General features: G+C 35.9%; 3 protein-coding genes across 7 annotated transcripts; all 3 read right to left on the minus strand.

The window, feature by feature from the left end:
• Window positions 1-3,938: 3,938 nt before the first annotated feature.
• LOC104799648 (NADH-cytochrome b5 reductase-like protein) lies at window positions 3,939-8,858 on the minus strand. Its single transcript, XM_010522285.2, has 13 exons — window positions 8,588-8,858; window positions 8,317-8,359; window positions 7,975-8,050; window positions 7,505-7,564; window positions 7,338-7,388; window positions 6,609-6,663; window positions 6,407-6,477; window positions 6,234-6,285; window positions 5,768-5,845; window positions 5,448-5,537; window positions 5,242-5,355; window positions 4,736-4,804; window positions 3,939-4,319 (listed from the first exon to the last, which is right to left on the minus strand). Exons 1-13 carry the CDS (start codon window positions 8,756-8,758, stop codon window positions 4,263-4,265), a joined length of 987 nt encoding a protein of 328 aa, XP_010520587.1. The 5' UTR covers window positions 8,759-8,858; the 3' UTR covers window positions 3,939-4,262.
• A 583-nt stretch (window positions 8,859-9,441) lies between these two features.
• Window positions 9,442-12,503, minus strand: LOC104799651 (nudix hydrolase 19, chloroplastic-like). Its single transcript, XM_010522292.2, has 6 exons — window positions 11,833-12,503; window positions 11,079-11,219; window positions 10,884-10,988; window positions 10,567-10,666; window positions 9,982-10,074; window positions 9,442-9,905 (listed from the first exon to the last, which is right to left on the minus strand). Exons 1-6 carry the CDS (start codon window positions 12,403-12,405, stop codon window positions 9,649-9,651), a joined length of 1,269 nt encoding a protein of 422 aa, XP_010520594.1. The 5' UTR covers window positions 12,406-12,503; the 3' UTR covers window positions 9,442-9,648.
• LOC104799650 (acyl-protein thioesterase 2-like) lies at window positions 12,434-17,111 on the minus strand. Of its 5 annotated transcripts, none has more exons than XM_010522291.1 (11): window positions 17,028-17,111; window positions 16,339-16,432; window positions 16,033-16,144; window positions 15,912-15,948; window positions 15,699-15,768; window positions 15,257-15,361; window positions 14,822-14,972; window positions 14,623-14,702; window positions 14,253-14,346; window positions 13,571-13,669; window positions 12,434-12,520 (listed from the first exon to the last, which is right to left on the minus strand). In XM_010522291.1, exons 2-10 carry the CDS (start codon window positions 16,367-16,369, stop codon window positions 13,591-13,593), a joined length of 759 nt encoding a protein of 252 aa, XP_010520593.1. In that variant the 5' UTR covers window positions 16,370-16,432; window positions 17,028-17,111; the 3' UTR covers window positions 12,434-12,520; window positions 13,571-13,590. The 5 variants fall into 5 exon arrangements, with proteins under 5 accessions (XP_010520593.1, XP_010520591.1, XP_010520588.1 ...); XM_010522289.1 differs by lacking the exon at window positions 12,434-12,520 and adding an exon at window positions 13,279-13,493; XM_010522286.1 differs by lacking the exon at window positions 12,434-12,520 and having other exon boundaries at window positions 13,279-13,669.
• Between the last annotated feature and the right edge of the window lie 629 nt (window positions 17,112-17,740).

Here is a 17,740-nt window from a genome sequence, read left to right on the forward strand (position 1 = left end):
TCGAACCGGTGGTTCAACGGGCTGCCGCTGTCGATGTAGCAGCGGTGGTGTGCAGCAGGGTCGGTCTACGTAGTGAGTGGGATCGGGGCTCACTATCGAGCTGACATGACGAGGTCGATGAAAGAGTGAAAGTTTGCCGGCGGTGATGATCAACGGAGGTGGAGATGGAATAAGAAGAAGACTGGTTTTAACTGTTCAAACATGGAGGCTATTGAGTATGTAATATGTATATCCTATACGTAAAATGAAATAATTAACCATCAATCTTAATATATATGCCAACTTTTTCCAACCAAATCACGTTTAAAATTTACCAATATTCTTTTTTGAAAAAAATATTTTAAGTGCGATATTGATTTATGAATATACAAACCTATCAATAGAGAGATACATAATCTACAAAGAGAGACAAGTATCGATTATAATCATCTAGCTATATATATTTAGTTCATGAATTAATACGCAAGGGTAAGTACAAAGGGAAATTGTGCATGGTGAACGTAAAAACAAGGAATCGTCTACAACCTGGATTTCGTCCGGTGGGAGGACATGCACGTGGCATGATCTCCGGTTGGAAAGGATCGGCCACGAGCGGGATAGATGACAAGGATGTTGTATGTCGTGACGGGAATTGCGACCACTGTGCGATTATCTTAAGATTTAATTACGACTTTTAAAAATTTGTTAAGTTAAACTTTGACAATATTTTGTCGATGGATGAAAATATCTTCGAATTAATAAAAAAATATGATATACAAAGCATTTTGTTTCAAAATTATAATACTCTAAATTATTGTTCAAAAAACAAGTACCTAAACACAAACTTAACAAAATGTGATAAATATTTAATACCATATTTGTGACAAAAGATTTTTATTCAAAAGTATTCTTCATCTCTCGATGAAATCTGATAAAATTAACGAGATATTTTATATTTTCACAAAATTAAAAAGTCGTAAAAGAGTTAAGATTTATCGTATCGTAGTCGCGTTAGAGTCGTATACAAGTGACAAAAAAACTTTGTATTATAATAAGATAAACACGTGAGAACAGATAAAATGTTTTTTTAAATACTTTTACGATTTGTTTACGATTTTAAAGCGATTATTTTACGACTAAGTAAAGACTTATTTATGAATTTATATTTTTATGAAAGTATAAAAAAATCGTTAATTTTAACTAGATTTCATCGAAAGATGATGGATATCTTTAATTAACTAAGAAATATGATTAAAAAAGTGTCTTGTTTTAAAATTACAATTTTGCAAATTATGATTCAAAAAAATTTGATAACATGTAAATGTATATTATACATTTAGTTATGTTTAAATACAAATTAAAAAAATATCACAAATATTTAAATATCAAATTAGTGATGAAAGATTTTTATGTTTTTTAATATATTCATAAATTTATTTTATGTTATAATAACACAAACGCTGATATTTTTCTAAAAAATATATTTTAATGTATTTAATTTGTTTTAATTTAATGTTAATTTAATTTTTTTTATTTGGAAAATAAAAGATAAATGATTTTTAATATATAAGGATATTTAAGTCATTGACCATTATAAGTGGGGTATTCTTAGAAAGAAAATTTTACTTCTTTTCAAATGGGGTAGGTAAGAAATTGATGCGAGTCAAATAGGGCATTCGCGAAATTTACCATAGTCAGGGGCCCTGCCCAGTTAGGACACAACTCGGCCTATATAATCCATGACATACACGAACAAAAATCAGGGTCATTTTCGTAATTATTCAGTCATTGGCTTGTATCCGAATTTTGTGGAAAAATTTTATATTTTTATTTCAATAATTCCATTCCGTTTTTTAACGTGTTAGAAAAAAATTTAACTCTGATCCGATTTGCCCAATTTCATAGACGAACCAAACAACTGGTTTTGCGGATTCAAATAAAATATAATATTTTATTTTAAAACAACGTTTCGATTGAAAAAAAGTTCATATTTCAAAACAACGCAATACAATAAGAATGATTGATTTATTTAAATTTGATAAAACCGACGAAAATAATTCAAAGCAAAACAGGATAATTCATGATTCCATCAGTTTTATGGGTAAAATGGTAAATTAAATACAATACTTAAACTCACCGTGCCTCGTCCGGAACTGGTTGACTCGTGGCGGACTGGTTCGTTCGATCTGTTTTTACACGAACTTGGAAAATCTTGAACTAGTTCTCCGTAAAATTGTCCGATAACAAAATTGTCCAAATCCATTCGACATCTCTACTTCGGAGTGTTTTAGGAATTAAGATTTAGGATCTCTCCCGCCAATGAAGCGGTCATAAAGAAATACAAAGAGATTAAGTTATATTATTTTAAACAATAGTATTTTTGTAAACACCAATGAAACCTAATCGCATAATGCATAATGATCTTTTATTTAGATTCCAAGTAGTGTGGATATCTCTGAGATGACATGCGAAACTCGTATATTATATATATATACATTTAAAGGTGTGTGTGATTGGCATGATATTGATATCCAATAAAATAAAATGTCACACTGACTCATTAATTGGTCTGTCTAATAATTGAGACGTGATAAAGTCATTTCAATTACTAAATTCGATTTCACAGGAAAAAAGAAACGCAATTAATTGAATGACTATAACGTAAAATAATAAAGTGAGTCGAAGATCCGATGAATCTCACCATATTGCTCTGATAATCATTCCATGCAAGATACGATAACAATCTGTGAAAATATAATAAATCCATTTTCAATGTAAATTATTATAATCAACCTTCCGATTTCTAGATTCAAATCTCAAAAAAAAAAATGGACGGCTACCTTTTTTTTGTGTCATCTTCTCTTTTGTTCACTAACTTTTTCCATGGCTCGATCCTCTTCTCTGTCTTCTTCGATTAGACGAGAGGATACAACATAACCCGCAACCAGATACCTCCGGAGGCGGCGGGTCCATCTCCTCCGCCCGGCGAGAATTTCCAGCGCCGGATCGGTCGTGTCGCGATGTCTCGGCGGCCGGAGACGAGTATTTGCGATGATCGTGATCGATGCCTTTGTTGTTAATGGACTCTCCGGTTAAGAACCTGTCGTCCCAAATCAATCCCGATGAGCCCTGCCGCCGAAACGACGTCGTCGACCTCTGCAACGCCATTGTGGTCGTCTCCCTGTTTTTTTTTTTTGGGGTGTTATGGGACTGGGAGGAAGGAGAAATAAATGGGAGAAAAAAAAAAGGAAAAAACATAAAGATTTGCTATAAAATTTGGAAGAGAATACAAATATTTTGGAAAAGGAAAAAGAAGATTTCCTATACTTTGATTTTTGTGGAGAATGGGGAACATAATGGTTATTTTGGTATCAAATTCTTTTTTAATAATAATAATAATAATAATAATAATAATAATAATAATAATAATAATAATAATTGATAAATCTTTATATTTTCCTCTGTGATACGCTGATAACTGTCAAAGTGAGGCAACGACAAACAAGGAAGACAGTTATTTTTAACAGTTTGACTGCCACACTGTTGAATTCTTCGGAGATGAATGAATAGTTTTGGATAATAATAAAATGTAAAAACCTAAAAATCTTGAATTATTAAAAAAAAAACATAATTTTTAGGTCTTGAATGGAATAAACTTTTCACGACAAAAATTTACGTATTTTAATTAAAATTTAAATGGTTCATGTATTTAAACGATTAACTAAAGTTCGTGAGAATTTTTATCACGTACTTTAAGACATTTTATATGTACAATACACACACATGTAACAAACATACCTTAATCATTTTACCAAAATAAAATATATCATAAATTAACAAATACTGCTAATTAATTCTTAGTAACATTGGATACCAAAACTAAAAATAGATCATTAACTGTTTTGATTTAGGATGTGTAACCATTTCAATCGGTTATGAGAACAAAACCGAACCAAACCAAACCAACCCTGGATCATTCTCCCTTCTATATGGAGAATTTGCACATTGAAACATTGAAGACAATGCAGAATCTTTCTGAATGTGTTTATTCAACTCTACACAAAATTCGAGTAGCCTCAAGTTTTTTCGTCCCGAAATCAGCATAAGAAAACGAGTATTACCTGTAGATCGATGACCCGAGGATATATCCGTATGATTAAATCCGTTTATTCATGGAGTTTGGTAGGTCGGATCGAGCTCATGCCCATGTTGTTCCTTAGAATTTTATTACATGAATCTTCTTGGAAGCATAAAACTATGAGATTCTTCTCCAAGCTTTTTCCTCAGAATTTGAAAACCATTTGCTCTGTGTATCCAAGCTCCTTGAGTATGCCCTTGACCTTTGTTCAGAAAAACCAGACATGAAGATTTCACCAGTTGATCAGCCTTTTGAGTAAATGTTCCAAAACCAGAGGTTGTTTCTTTCCACTTCTGATGCCACTGATATATTATGAAACAGTTCTAAGGCGTTTCACTAAGAATCCAAAACCAGACAATGAAGATTGCGATCTCTCTGCTTCATATTTTTCCCCAGAATTTACCGAAAGAACTGTCATGTTATAAGGAAACCGAAAAACGTGCTCTCATTGACCCCTGCAGAGGGATTTTTCAGTTCCATACTTTCAGTCGAACAACCATTTTTCAGTTTTCAGTCTCTTTTAGGCTTAACCCTAACACCACACGAAATTTACTGCATGCAAAATCTATACACCTGACCGAAGAAAAGATATTTGCTGTATTGGTGATTGGTACTCACCTCCCCTTGTGACCAGTCTGGAGCTTTACCTCCAGAAATATGCTCCATCATCCCAGGAGGACCACATACCTAAATTATTACCAGAAAAATACATGTATTGAGAAATAAAGCAACCTCAGGTCTTTAATCTATTGATTTGATTGTCAGATGCCCAGTTGCTAATCAACTGACAAGAAACACAGAGATGAGGAAAGGGTTTGAGTTCTTGATTTTTGAACTCAATCATGTCCATTACTAAGATAAATCTAAGTAAACGTTTCAGTGTCATTACATTACATACCACATAACTAGAACCGATTTTAAATTCCTGCTTAAAATACAAAGCCAGTAACTTGAAATATGGTAGTTTTTTTTTACTTCAGATAGCACAAGTTCTGGAGAAATTTCTTGTAAAAATGATATGGCAGGTTCAAAAGAATCATGGAAAAAGCCAAAAGGCCAAGGAATCATTTTCAGATTACAAGATATGGTTAAGGTTCTGAAGAAAGCAAAGGGTTATGACTTACAAGAATAAAAGTATCGTCCCCAGGAGGGGGTAAACCTTTCAGAGCCATATCCTTTGAAATGTAACCCACACCTCCTTTCCAGCTTTTAGTTGGGTTGTCGACGGTATAATACACCTGCAGGATTTGTTGACAACACAAAAGAAAAAAATAAACGTCAATGTCGTTGGTATAAAGCAATTGATTGATTACTACTAAAAGGATTCTACCTTCAAATTTGGGTGTTTAGCTTGAAGTGCATCAAGCTTCTGCTTGAGAAGTATATCATCCGGAGAAACGTTGCCATAAAGCAATGATATCTGTGCATACCATAGGACTAGAAGTTATAGCTACATAATCAGTACATCTCTTATGTATTCCCGGTTGGTTTTGAATTTCATTATTTGATTTAGTATGTGCATGAAAAATGACAAAGAATGACATGTGCAACGACAATACGCGGGTTCATTATGGACAATAAACTTCAATGTAGGATATAATATAGCACAGAAAATGTTTTGGATGAGATGATATATGAACAGAGGATAACCTGAGTTTTGTCCTCCGGATTCTTCAGAATTGCTTCAATCACCTGAAGCATGGGAGTAATTCCAGTTCCACCAGCAATCTACATTTTTTTTGTATAGAGTGAAGGCCAACACAAAATCAAATATCAGAAATGGCTTCACTTGTAAAAAACATAAGCTAGGATATAACTACAGTTCCAGCAATTCATGCTACTTCTATGCAGGAGATATAGAGATTTCAAGAGCCAAACAGGGGGAAAACAAAACATTTAAGAGCTATAAATAAGCAAAACAAAGTCGGATAGATGACGCAAACTAAGGTATTGCCATCTTGGCCTTAAGACAAACCTTAATATAGATGTAATTTACAAATTCTAAATCCTAGTGCATTATTCATTTCAAACTTGAGACTTTTGTATAAAAAGAAGAAACTGTATCAAGGCATAAAACTTATATCAATTCATTTATAATAAGGTAGCAAGCGTTTACCATGCCAATATTTCTCTTCATATTAGGCGAGTACTTGAACTTTTCAATGGGTCTACAGGAGAAAAAACAGAAAACTAATAGTTAAACACCATATATAGTTAATAAATTATTATGAACCGTAATTAAGAAATCAAGATTAAAGAAAATATGTCTGTACAACATAAATGGTCTACCCTTTAACTTCAACTACATCCCCTGGTTTTAAGCTGGCAAAATGCTGACTCATTTTCCCTTCTGGATATACCTGTAAAAGGGAATGGAATTTATGAAATAAGAATTTAGCAACAAATGATGGAATATTTATATCTTTGCTAGATTTTAAGAGCAAACAAAAGAGAAAAATACATGAACACAAACCCACTTCATAGTTCATACCTTGATCAGTAAATCAAAATATCCCTTAGCCTCTGGGTCAGATATTGGAGTGTAGCTGAAATTTAAAAATATTGGAAAAGTAAGGACGCTTAAAGACTTGCAGAGATAACCTAACTATAAACCAATAATAAAATTATTGTTTTCGAAAAAATGTCAGTGAGGACTCGGAAGACTGACGATGAATAGCTAAACCTGAAACCCAGTTCATACTAATCGAAGAAAATCATATGAGAAAGAATAAACTTAATCTGCAGTCAACAAATTTCCATGAAATTGAGGCGAGTTATAAAAGTAGGAACTATAAAAATAAACGATAATGTATACCTTGATGTATAAGTGATACTGCCTTGCAAAATCAACTACGTATTCGGAAGAAATGAAACTTAAGCTTTCAGTCACAACGGATTACAGGAACAGTAACCCATCCATACATAGAGTTACTCAGAAGAGCATAAGGTAACATTTGGTCTCCCAGACAAAAGAAAAAGAGAAATCATGAAGCCAGAAAAGGGCCAGAAGAATGAGAAGACTAAGGTTAAAAGCGTAAATATCAGAACATATTTTTGCCAGTTTAAGATGTGGTTTCATATAATCCCTGACCCCCATTCCTAGATACATAATCGAGGAGAATAAAACCCTGAGCACTATTCTAGTTTGCTATGTGAACCTCATGCATGGTCATACATAAAACAAAACACAAAGTCGATGAGAACTTTTCAGCTGACTTACGGTCTTATGACATATTTTGGTTTCCCTTCAGAGTCATAGCCTACAGGAGCCCTGCAAAAAGAAACAGGAGTATATAAGATATTACCACCCTGGTGAAGTCATTTCCCCATACGTTCCAAATTACATCAATCTTACAGTAAAGTGGAATTGTGAAGAAAACTACCTACCTTGTCACGATACAAGAAGCAACCTCTAGACCCAACTTGGCTGACGGATCAAATGAGAACCTATCATTTCAAGGCATGATCGACAAAGGAGAAGGTTATCACCATGAACTCTATGATTTACAAAATCAGAGTTACAAGCTGAAATTACTACTGAAATAGTTCTATGCCAACTTAAGAAGCTTTCAGTGACAGTAACATACGGTTCGGACATTTATATCAACGACCCGAATCATGTTAGCAGCATGGTGCGTAACCCCTATGAAACATTTAACATAATGTACAGAAGGTCAAACAAACTCAACCACATTGACCTTAACTACAAAGAAAACTCAACTACACCAATGCTGCTCAAATGCCCACAAAGTCACTACTAGGATAATACAGTTTGCAATTAATCGAGCGAACACACAGAAGGCGGGAGTATGTTTGTGGACAAACTTTCGTGAAACAATGATTAATCAAGTGCATACCTGAACAATTGGGTGTTGTGGCTAACTCTAGCAGTGTCTTGAAGCTTAAATTCATTCCATTTATCAGGCTTTAGAGCTGACAGCATATAGCATGATACAACAAGTTATGATGAAGGAACGAGGAACATCCACCGCAAGCTTATATCAAGTTCTCAACCCATCTTCCCTCCCACAACCAACCGAAAATTGGAGAAACGAAAATTATCCGAAACTCGCTTGTTAGAGGAAGAGCTAAATCAGCAAAACCATCAAGAACTTCATTTTTCGTGGCAAACCATCGAGAATTTGATTAGATCAGCAATGTTGTAAAAGTTTCAGACAGAAACAAAATAAACAGTTCACCAGTTTTCGGTCCTGTCTCTTCCTTTTCTTGATCCAGATAAACCTGGAATCACAACACGAAAATCAACTAATATGTCAAGATTAACTGAGAAAAGAACAACAGCACACAAACAAACATCTAAACCCGCTTGACCCAGAGAATACCACCCAAGAAGAATCCATTGGGCGAAAATGCCCAGATGAAAGCGATCGAAACCGGCTTGGGTAGAAATGAAACAACTTCCGAAAACCCATAGATAAAAGAAAACGAGACAATGAAAAAGAACCTCACCAGATTGTTGTCGGAGGAGGAATAATAGTACGAGAGTCCGCCGGAAAGAGCGGCAATCGCGCCGACCGGGAAGCGGAACGTGCCGAAACCTGAGTCCCCGTGGAATCGGGAGGCACGGGAGAATGTGGTCGGAGCGGACTTGGCGAGTCTCCGGAAAAAGGTTGTAGCCATTGTCTGAATCTCGTCGGAGAAGAAGGGAGAATAATAGCTGCAGGAGAAGAGAGGGTTTTGGAGAGATCTGAGCTGGGATAAGGTGCGAAAGCGTGTACGGGAAGTATCGTGGAATTCAACCGTAAATAATAAAGGCGTTATATATGGTTTTGGTCGGCTAATATACATGTATATACACGATTTTTTTTTTACATGTTAAAATGTAATTTTCCATTAATGTATTTTCAATTTCAGTGAATTCAGTCCGGTTTTCATCAAAATGACCAAATTTTTACCGGTAAATGGAAGATGCAAAACAATTTTTATTTCTTTAATTTTCAGTCCCCATTTGTTTTGGTTTGCTTCGGTTGTATCTGCACTTTATATTGGTTATCGGATTAACGGGGTTTACTTCGGTTTAATCCGTACCCACTACCCTATATGGTTATTGGTTTAATCCCCGTTCCGGTTACGAACAAGATCATTCGGTCAAAAAGGGGGGGGGCATTCAATTTAATTATGAAAAGGAAACCAAATCGATCCAAGTTATAAATAATATAGGATATAATAATCGAATGAATATAATTTTTATAAAATAAAACGAATCAGAACCGAATCAAATATATAAAAAAAAAACTAAAAACCCGAAAAAAATATTCAAACAAAAAAAAGACAACTTTTGCTGCGTCACCTCCAACTCCAAGTGATCCAAGAAACAAATCCATTCAGACTTGTGGAGAACACAATATGTTTTATGCAACACAAGCACATGTATAAACAATGACCCAAACAAAATAATCAAGAAAATATGCATCTAAAATCCGATTCAACCTCGCATTCCAAATCCATGGCTTCAAATTCGATGTCAATGATATTGAAGCTACAGTCTTGAAAAGAAAACTAAGTTGGGTTCAGTTCCTACCGAACCTTGAATCCGACCCGTGTTCTACCCAAGTCGAGATCAGGTGGTGGGCGATAGCGAACGGCCCCGGGATAAACATCGGGGCGAGCTCTCCGCTCTCCACGTTGAAATCGGTGGATAGATTCTTACCTCTCTCGACCCCTTTGCATATTTGCTCTATTTTCTCCGACGCCGTTCTTTGAGCCTTCCTGTATTCCGCGAACGTCAAGGCTTTCCTCACGTCTTCTCTGCTGTGCCATTCGGCATCTTGAGAGTTTCAAAGAATCATATGCTTAATTTCCCGATATTAGCGAGTTCACGAAACCGGTAAAGTTTACGTTACCTTCTAACTCATCCTTGTCGACGTTTATCTCGGTGGTTTTGGCGAAAGCGAAGAATCCTAGCATCAATTGGCACGGCATGCTGCTCGGTCCGACTGCAATGGCTCGACAGTTAAAACATGTAAAACAATAGGTATATCTATGTTCATAAACCTTCTAAAAAATGAACAAAACATGTATATTCCACGTGATTGAACCAATATGAGACATTCGTTTACGGTGTCAATTAGTTTGGTATCCGGGCCGAGATTATAACAGACAAACCATCATGAGAAAAACGTAAACTACAGTCTGAAAATCAAGAAACGGGAAAATCCAAAGAAGTATGTTTAAACATGATGAAGTCCTCGAACTTCGAATAAAAGCTTCCATGGTGCAAATGAACACTATGGAGATATTGCTACTTTCTGATACAAGATTGAGTTTTCTAATAAATGAACACTATGGACCGAAACATATCGATGAACGAGGTAACACGAAATAAAAGTGTCACAAGTCACAAGCCCAACTTAAGACCTAACCAGAAAACGATCATTGCTTAAACCAGAAATAATCTCTCTATTTAGATCATGCAATGCAATACTAACCAGGCCAAGGCTGAGAGCTGTGATAGACAACTTCTCCTACTTCAATACCGGTCTCTTCCCATGTTTCCCGCCTTACAGCCTCTTCTAAGCTTTCCCCTGGCTAGCAGAAACAGCATAGACAACGCAATACAGAACTTACATATGAAACCCGGTAGAACTACACGCAGAAAACCGATAGAAAATACTAAGAAGGTTTGAACTTTTCAGAACTCATCATAGTGAGGTTCTTTTAGAGGGAAATAGTTGAAAAGAACGGTATATACATAAATTCAAATCCTACTATAAGATGAGATGATTTGGGAGTGAGGTACACAAACCTCAATAAATCCGGCTAAGCAACTCCACATTCTCGGTACAAATCTAGACTGCCTGCTTAAAAGTGCCCGGTCGTTTTCTTTGTCAATAACTAACATTATAACAACCTGCAAAGAATTAAGAACAGTCATCAGCTAGTAGTGCAACTTCATCTACATCTACTACGTAAAAAAAAAAAACGGGAGGCAGCAATATACCGGGTCAAGACGGGGATAAACCCTTTTCTTGCATGTCTCATTTGAACATTGTTTTCTTCTTCCAGCTTCTGTCGGAACAGTACTACTTCCACAATGCCCACAAAACTGAGATACATTATGCCACTCAAGCAATGCCCTGGCCTGTATGTAGATAACACAGTTAAGTCATAGGATCATGCTCCATAATAAATGGCATGATATCTAACTTTTTAAATTCTACAACATTTTTAGATATCATATATTTGCAATTCTGTCCAGACATTATAGAGATATTTTTGCACTGAAAATATGGAATCCCCACCATAATAGTGAGTAGTCCACAAAAACTATTCTGTAATGTGCAAAAGCATAATCACCTCAAAGTCGTAGAAGTCATAAACAAATAGCAAACACAACAGCCAAAAACTAAATACTACAAATTTCTACATCGAATGGCTTCAAATTGGATCTGAACCGGAGGGACTTGTTGTCACTAACCAACCATGCAACCTTAACTCTGAGCAAAAGACACAGGAACAGAGATTAATGGTACAAGAAACTGAATGTTCCAAATCTATACGCTCTGACATGGATTTAAACTTGTCACTAACACACTAACCGTACAGGACACAAGAGCAGAGATCAATGGTACTAGAAACTCGTCCCTAACTATGCAACACAGACTAAATCATTCTTGTCAATAGACAGAACCCAGTTAATTAGATAAAGTTTAAGAAACGTGGTTAAGATGAAACCATTTAAGAAGCTTACGTACATGACCGGCAATGGCCAAATCACTCATGGCGCGTTCATCCGCCCAATCCGCAGCCACCATTAACGTCCGAAGCTCGATGAAATAGAGTTTCCTACTCCCGAATTCATCAACCAAACCACTTTCCTCCGACACATCAACAGCCCAAAACACCAAATCTTCCTCCTTCTTCGACCCAAGATACAAAAACGAGTTCTCACTCAGCTTGACCCGACAACTCGCCCACAACCCCTTACAATCCGCGAAGCTGACCCAACCCAGATGCCAACTCGGCGTCGTATTATTACCCTCTCCGCCGCTCGAGAACACCAGGGGACGACCGTTCATAAACGGCAAGACCTTGAAATCCGGAGATGGCGAACTGTTGTGATTGGGGATTTCGGTGATTAGGGCTTTGAGGGATTCGATAGCGGAGGTTGGAGAAAATGGGTCGGTAGGTTTCGGGGTTCTTAACCTTAATGGGTTACCGGCAAAAGCATGAGACCGTAGATTCATCGACATGGTGAGAGCAAAAAGAGATCTTCGTCCGGTGAAATTAAGGGTTCGGGAATTGGAGACGAGAGAGAGTGTGAGCATTTCTGTGTTGATCACACACCCATCTGATCATTTTGCAGGCACGGTGAGAGGGCGAGAGACGATGATGACGTGGAGAAACACAGTAACGACACGTGTCAAATTTGCCGCCCAATCCCTGAGATAGTTGGATCGAGAGAGAGAAATATGAAAGCAGACGAGACGTGTCAAGTTAATGTTGGTTGATATGTTTATTGTGGAATTGAACAGGCATCCAAGAATTTCTCTGTTTATTGAGAAATCTAATAATGAATCTTAATTGTTTGGGTTTAAAGTTTGCAATGCATTTAAAAAAAACACATAATTTTTCAATTTTAAGTTTTTATTTTATCAAATAACTCTTCTACTATTATCAAAATAAACAAAACAAATCAGATTATTTTACTTAATTTTTTTTTTATAATCGTAGAAAATTTATATATTTTTTTAGATTATTAAAAAAATTCAGTAATTTTTTATAATCATAGAAAATTTTATATATTTTATGGATCACTTTAAAAATTTAATATTTTTTATATTTATTTAAAATTTTTAATGTTTATTTGATCAAATAAAAAATTCATATTTTTTTGTCAAAATTGAAAACTTGAATTTTTTTTTAAAGATTTTTCCCATTTTTAAATCCATTACCTTGAATATGAAAATACCCAAAATTTGAATATTTTTTACGGACCCTATTAATGTAGATATTTTAGACGTCGATTTGTTTAATTATTTCGACTTCTCTGCAAAAGCCATATCCATTCAGTTATTGATTAACTTTGGATTTGATTTCAAATTTTCTGTAAAAAAAATATATTCATTATCCAAAAATGTTTTTGTTTTTATTCAAATTTTTGAATTATTTTTAAAATTCAATTGGTTTTAGAAAGATCATAACCAATAAATATTTTTGATCGAATTTGATAATTCGATTCAAATGGCTTTTGTTTTACAAACGGACAATCGGAATATCACTTGTAATCAAAATCTAAAATACCCGAAAAGAAAAGTCTTGTGATTTTTTGTTGTGCTGCTTTGTCGACGGCAAGACCAAACTGTCTTTTTTAACTTAGTTTTTCCACAGAAGCAAGAACAGTGGAAACCCCAACCTATGCCCGATTATATTGTACCTCTGAGAAGCATGCGGGGGAAAAGCCGGTAAGCTTTCGAAAGTACGGATACTTACCTCATTCCGTCCGAGCAAATTCAGCCCTCGAGCCCGAGGGTTAATGTCAACCAAGCGCATAAATCGTTCATCTCTTGCGGGGTTGTGTAGTGACCAAGCCTGCAAAATGATCATCGAGAGGTTAAGAGTATAAGACACTCTGATCTCTAAACTCCAGAGATTTCATCGGACGCGGAAACTCAACATTGATGGATCTCGTCGTTGAGATAGAGGCTATGAACAAAGACTTGGAGCACAAGGAACAAGGCTCGACAGATAAAGCTTCAGAAGTAACTTGCATTGCAGGTAACCACGAGTAAATTGTGCTGGGATGAAACTGGATGGATAGACAATCTTATCTTGATTGATTTGCCAATCATCTAGCTTGATCCAAATACAATTTCCTCATGGTTACTTGCAATCTAAGTTACTTTCGAAGCTTTATTCCTTGTGCTCCAGGTCTTTGTTCATAGCCTCTATCTAAACATTCATCTAGATTTGAATTACCAAAGATGTTATACTCCCTATTTATCTACACCCAAATATATGCATGCATTAGGATGTTGAAACTTGGAATTAAGGCCTACGACCAGTCACTTATGCATTAAAGAGAGATCCCTATTTACTCTCTCTGTTCGGTGTCTATATACTGTTTATGACATGGAACAGAACATGACAAAAGAAAGGCATGTTCATCACGTACTCCCTGTATGGTTTAAACGTCAAGTTCTTAAACCCGTGAGCGATCAAGGCTTGAGTAGATTTCTCACCAAACTTGAACGGTACCACGTCATCACCTGAAACAAAGTTACAAATTAATCATTTTTCCCCGTAGAACAAACAAGAAGGAAAGAAAACTCGGAAAATGTAGCCTCACAGTTAACCTTCAAGGTAAATAGCTGGAAAGACGATATGAACGCTATTTCAGTACGAGTAACTGAGAGCTGATGTACCATTTTTAGGAGAACACGACAAAAGCAAAGACCATAGAACAAGTGTGACTAAATGGCCTAAAAGATCAAATAAACTGAGAAAAACACTACTGATAATCGGTAGGATAATTTGATAATTACCTTTTCCATGACAAAGTAAAATGGGCAAGGATGAAGCTCGATTCTTGGCCGCTTCCTCGACTAGCTTGCCACCCAATGTTCTGGTAAAGAGAAACAAAGGGTAAGTTTTGATGCTACAATGACAAAAGTATCATAAGAAAAGCTTTAAAAAGTGATTAACATAAGAAGGAAACATAGAAGGAGAAAGAGGGAACCAAACTTTGCAGAAGGAAGCCAGCCACTTAGGCCTACGGCTGCACTTAAATTGATAGGGTACGGGTTGCCATTTCCATATTTACCAAGAGTAAAACAAGTTGCAGAATGAAGAGATGTTGCAGCTCCCATACTGAATCCTCCAATACCCAATTTAACTTTAAAGCACAAGAAAAGATGCAGTTTTAGATATAGAAAAAAAGTTGGGTGAATGGCCACAATTCTTGACAAAAGTAGGCAGAGGGTTCCAAATGAAGCACTGCTGCACTATAAATCAAGGTTTGAACTTTTTCTATTCGGCTGACATAAAGCACTATAAATCAAATTTGGTACAAATTCTAATCAATGTGCATATAGTCACATTTTAAATGACCAGGATTTTGAATAGCTCAACTCGCAGAAAGTGTTATATGGAAGAAATCGTCATTAAAAGGAAACTTACTGTCAGCAGGCTCGTTGGATAACAAATTTGCAACATGTGCAGCAGTAACATCCATGCCCTCCGTATCATCAGGAGCATCTTCATTGAGGTCCACAACATCAAACCCTAAATAAGATTCAGAAGCAACTCATCAGTTTTAGTCTCTCAGCTAAAACGGTCAAAGCCACTGGTGTTCATGAGCAAGGCCAATGCAAATGTATACAAAGAAACGCAAGGATGCATTACCCAACCAAAAAAGAAGTAAACTATCAAGAAAACCTAGTGCTGAAAATTAGCCTGAATCACTGGTTAACTGGCACATGACACATTAGTTCTTTTCATAAACTAGATACGTTTACCTGACATTCTCCATAACTTAACTGCCTATCGGCCTTCACAATTATGTTTTTTTTTTTATCAATACTGAAGTGAAAGGGGAACTCCATACGGTAAATATACTTACAAGCAGTGGAGGGAAAACCACCAAACAAGCTTACTGGTCGAGATGGCGCAGTAGGACATATCCATTTGATCTACATTTTAAAATACAAACTATAGGTTAGAATGATAAAAGTAACGCATACCATCATGCCTGTGATAACTAAGAAACGTGTTTCATGAGAAAGAGGCAGCTGTGGTCAGGTGACACTGAAACATTTGGAGCATTTCTACTCACATTGGGAAGGGGGAGGGTCTCCAAAAGCTGTGACCAGCTGCAATAGACAGAGAAGATTGATGTAATAAACCATATCAACTAAACTCAAACCGAAACACAACTTCAAGCAGACAAGAATTACCTCAAGCCGTTATCCCCAAGCCCATGAAGCCAAACTATAGTTGCCTGATGTTTACCTTTTGGCCGAATAACATGAGTTTTCCCAAACTCAACCACTCTTCCTACAGCCCTGCCTGAAACGATGTTGCAATAAATCAATGAAAAGAGAGAAAGGGAAACCTGGATTTCATACCACAAAAAGATCATACTTCCTTGCAACTCGAATATCCATAAATTTTAATTGAAAATCCATGAACAAACTCGGAGATTTCTCACAAATATACGTGGAAGTGCAGAGTCAGCACAGTGAAAGGAGAGAGATACTAACTTGAACCAACAGAAGCACCGGGAAAACTCATACTGAATCACAAGCGATGCCCAGCAACAACTCAGTAGAAGAATTTCAAGAATACACAAAACCTCTGCAATGCGAAGAATTCATCTTTCATATCACATTCCTCAAGAATTAGATCAAGCTGGATGATATCCTTTCTCAGCATCTAAATCTAATATGGAAGTCCCAGCATATTAATCAAATTCAATAGCGCATTGTTGATTGTTCAAACGCCCATCAATGAAATGGGAAAAGGAAACATCAAATTCCATGGGAAGTTCATTCTAACAGGAAGGCACTATTCGCCGAAGAAAACTCACAACATCACGAAACTCGAGACCCAACACGAAGCACAAACCCAGGAATGTGTTAATCATCTAAGAAGCCCTTACGCTCGTTCAGACAATGCACCACGGAAGACATCCCCAACAAGGCAAATCATTGGAAAAAAATGTCTGGTCGACCAAAATCGAAGGTTTTAAGAACTCCCAAATACGAAAATCGCATCGTCGACACAGAAAATAACGTAAAATGAAAAAAAAAACAGAAATCATAGAAGGATGATACAAACAAATGGCGAGAGGTGCGGACTTGGAAAAACAACATGAACAAAAAAACACAAACCAGGAAAAAAAATCTAAGATTTGTTGAAGCCCAGGAGGAGGAGATGGAGAGAGATGTACCTCTCGAAGCTCGAGTCTACGGACGCAGAGCTTCAAAATCCGTAGAATCGATGGGGATTGCGCAAAATGGATTTTTCATCAACGGCCCGCGTTACTTTTGGCTATTTTGACTTTAGTCCCCATAACATCCCCTAATTTCATTTCTATCCCTATAGTTCCTAATTCAATATTTATACTTTTAATTGTAATTAAAAATGTCACAATAGCATTATTTCAGTTTGCCTATTCTAGAATTTGACTATTTGAGTTTTTAAAACAATGTTATATATTTTAAAAAAATAGTTATAAAAAAATATTTTTTAAATAAAACATTTTTTCAACTTTATTTGATTATTCAAATCATTTTTCTATTGGGTTTGATTTGACTAATTTCATTTTTTTAAATATATCTAACTAATTTTAAATTAGAATTGTATTGATTAAAGTTACATATTGTTTGATCTATCTGATTCTGTTAGTATTTATATTCAGAATTTTCGGATATTCAGCCATTATTTTTATCACATAATGCATCCAATTTTTCCCCGAGCATCACCGCAAGGCAAAACACAAACCCATGGTGTAAGAGGGATTTTAACTAGAATTATTACTTGATTTTTGTAACAATTAGTTTAATTTAATTTAACATCAATTTTATTTTAACTAGGATTTTCCAAAATTGCTAAATTTCACAAATTATGATCGACAACGAATGAGTTCCCCCCCCCCCCCAA

This window comes from Tarenaya hassleriana, unplaced genomic scaffold, assembly GCF_000463585.1.
Source record: "Tarenaya hassleriana unplaced genomic scaffold, ASM46358v1 Cleome6, whole genome shotgun sequence".
Taxonomy (NCBI): Eukaryota; Viridiplantae; Streptophyta; class Magnoliopsida; order Brassicales; family Cleomaceae; genus Tarenaya; species Tarenaya hassleriana.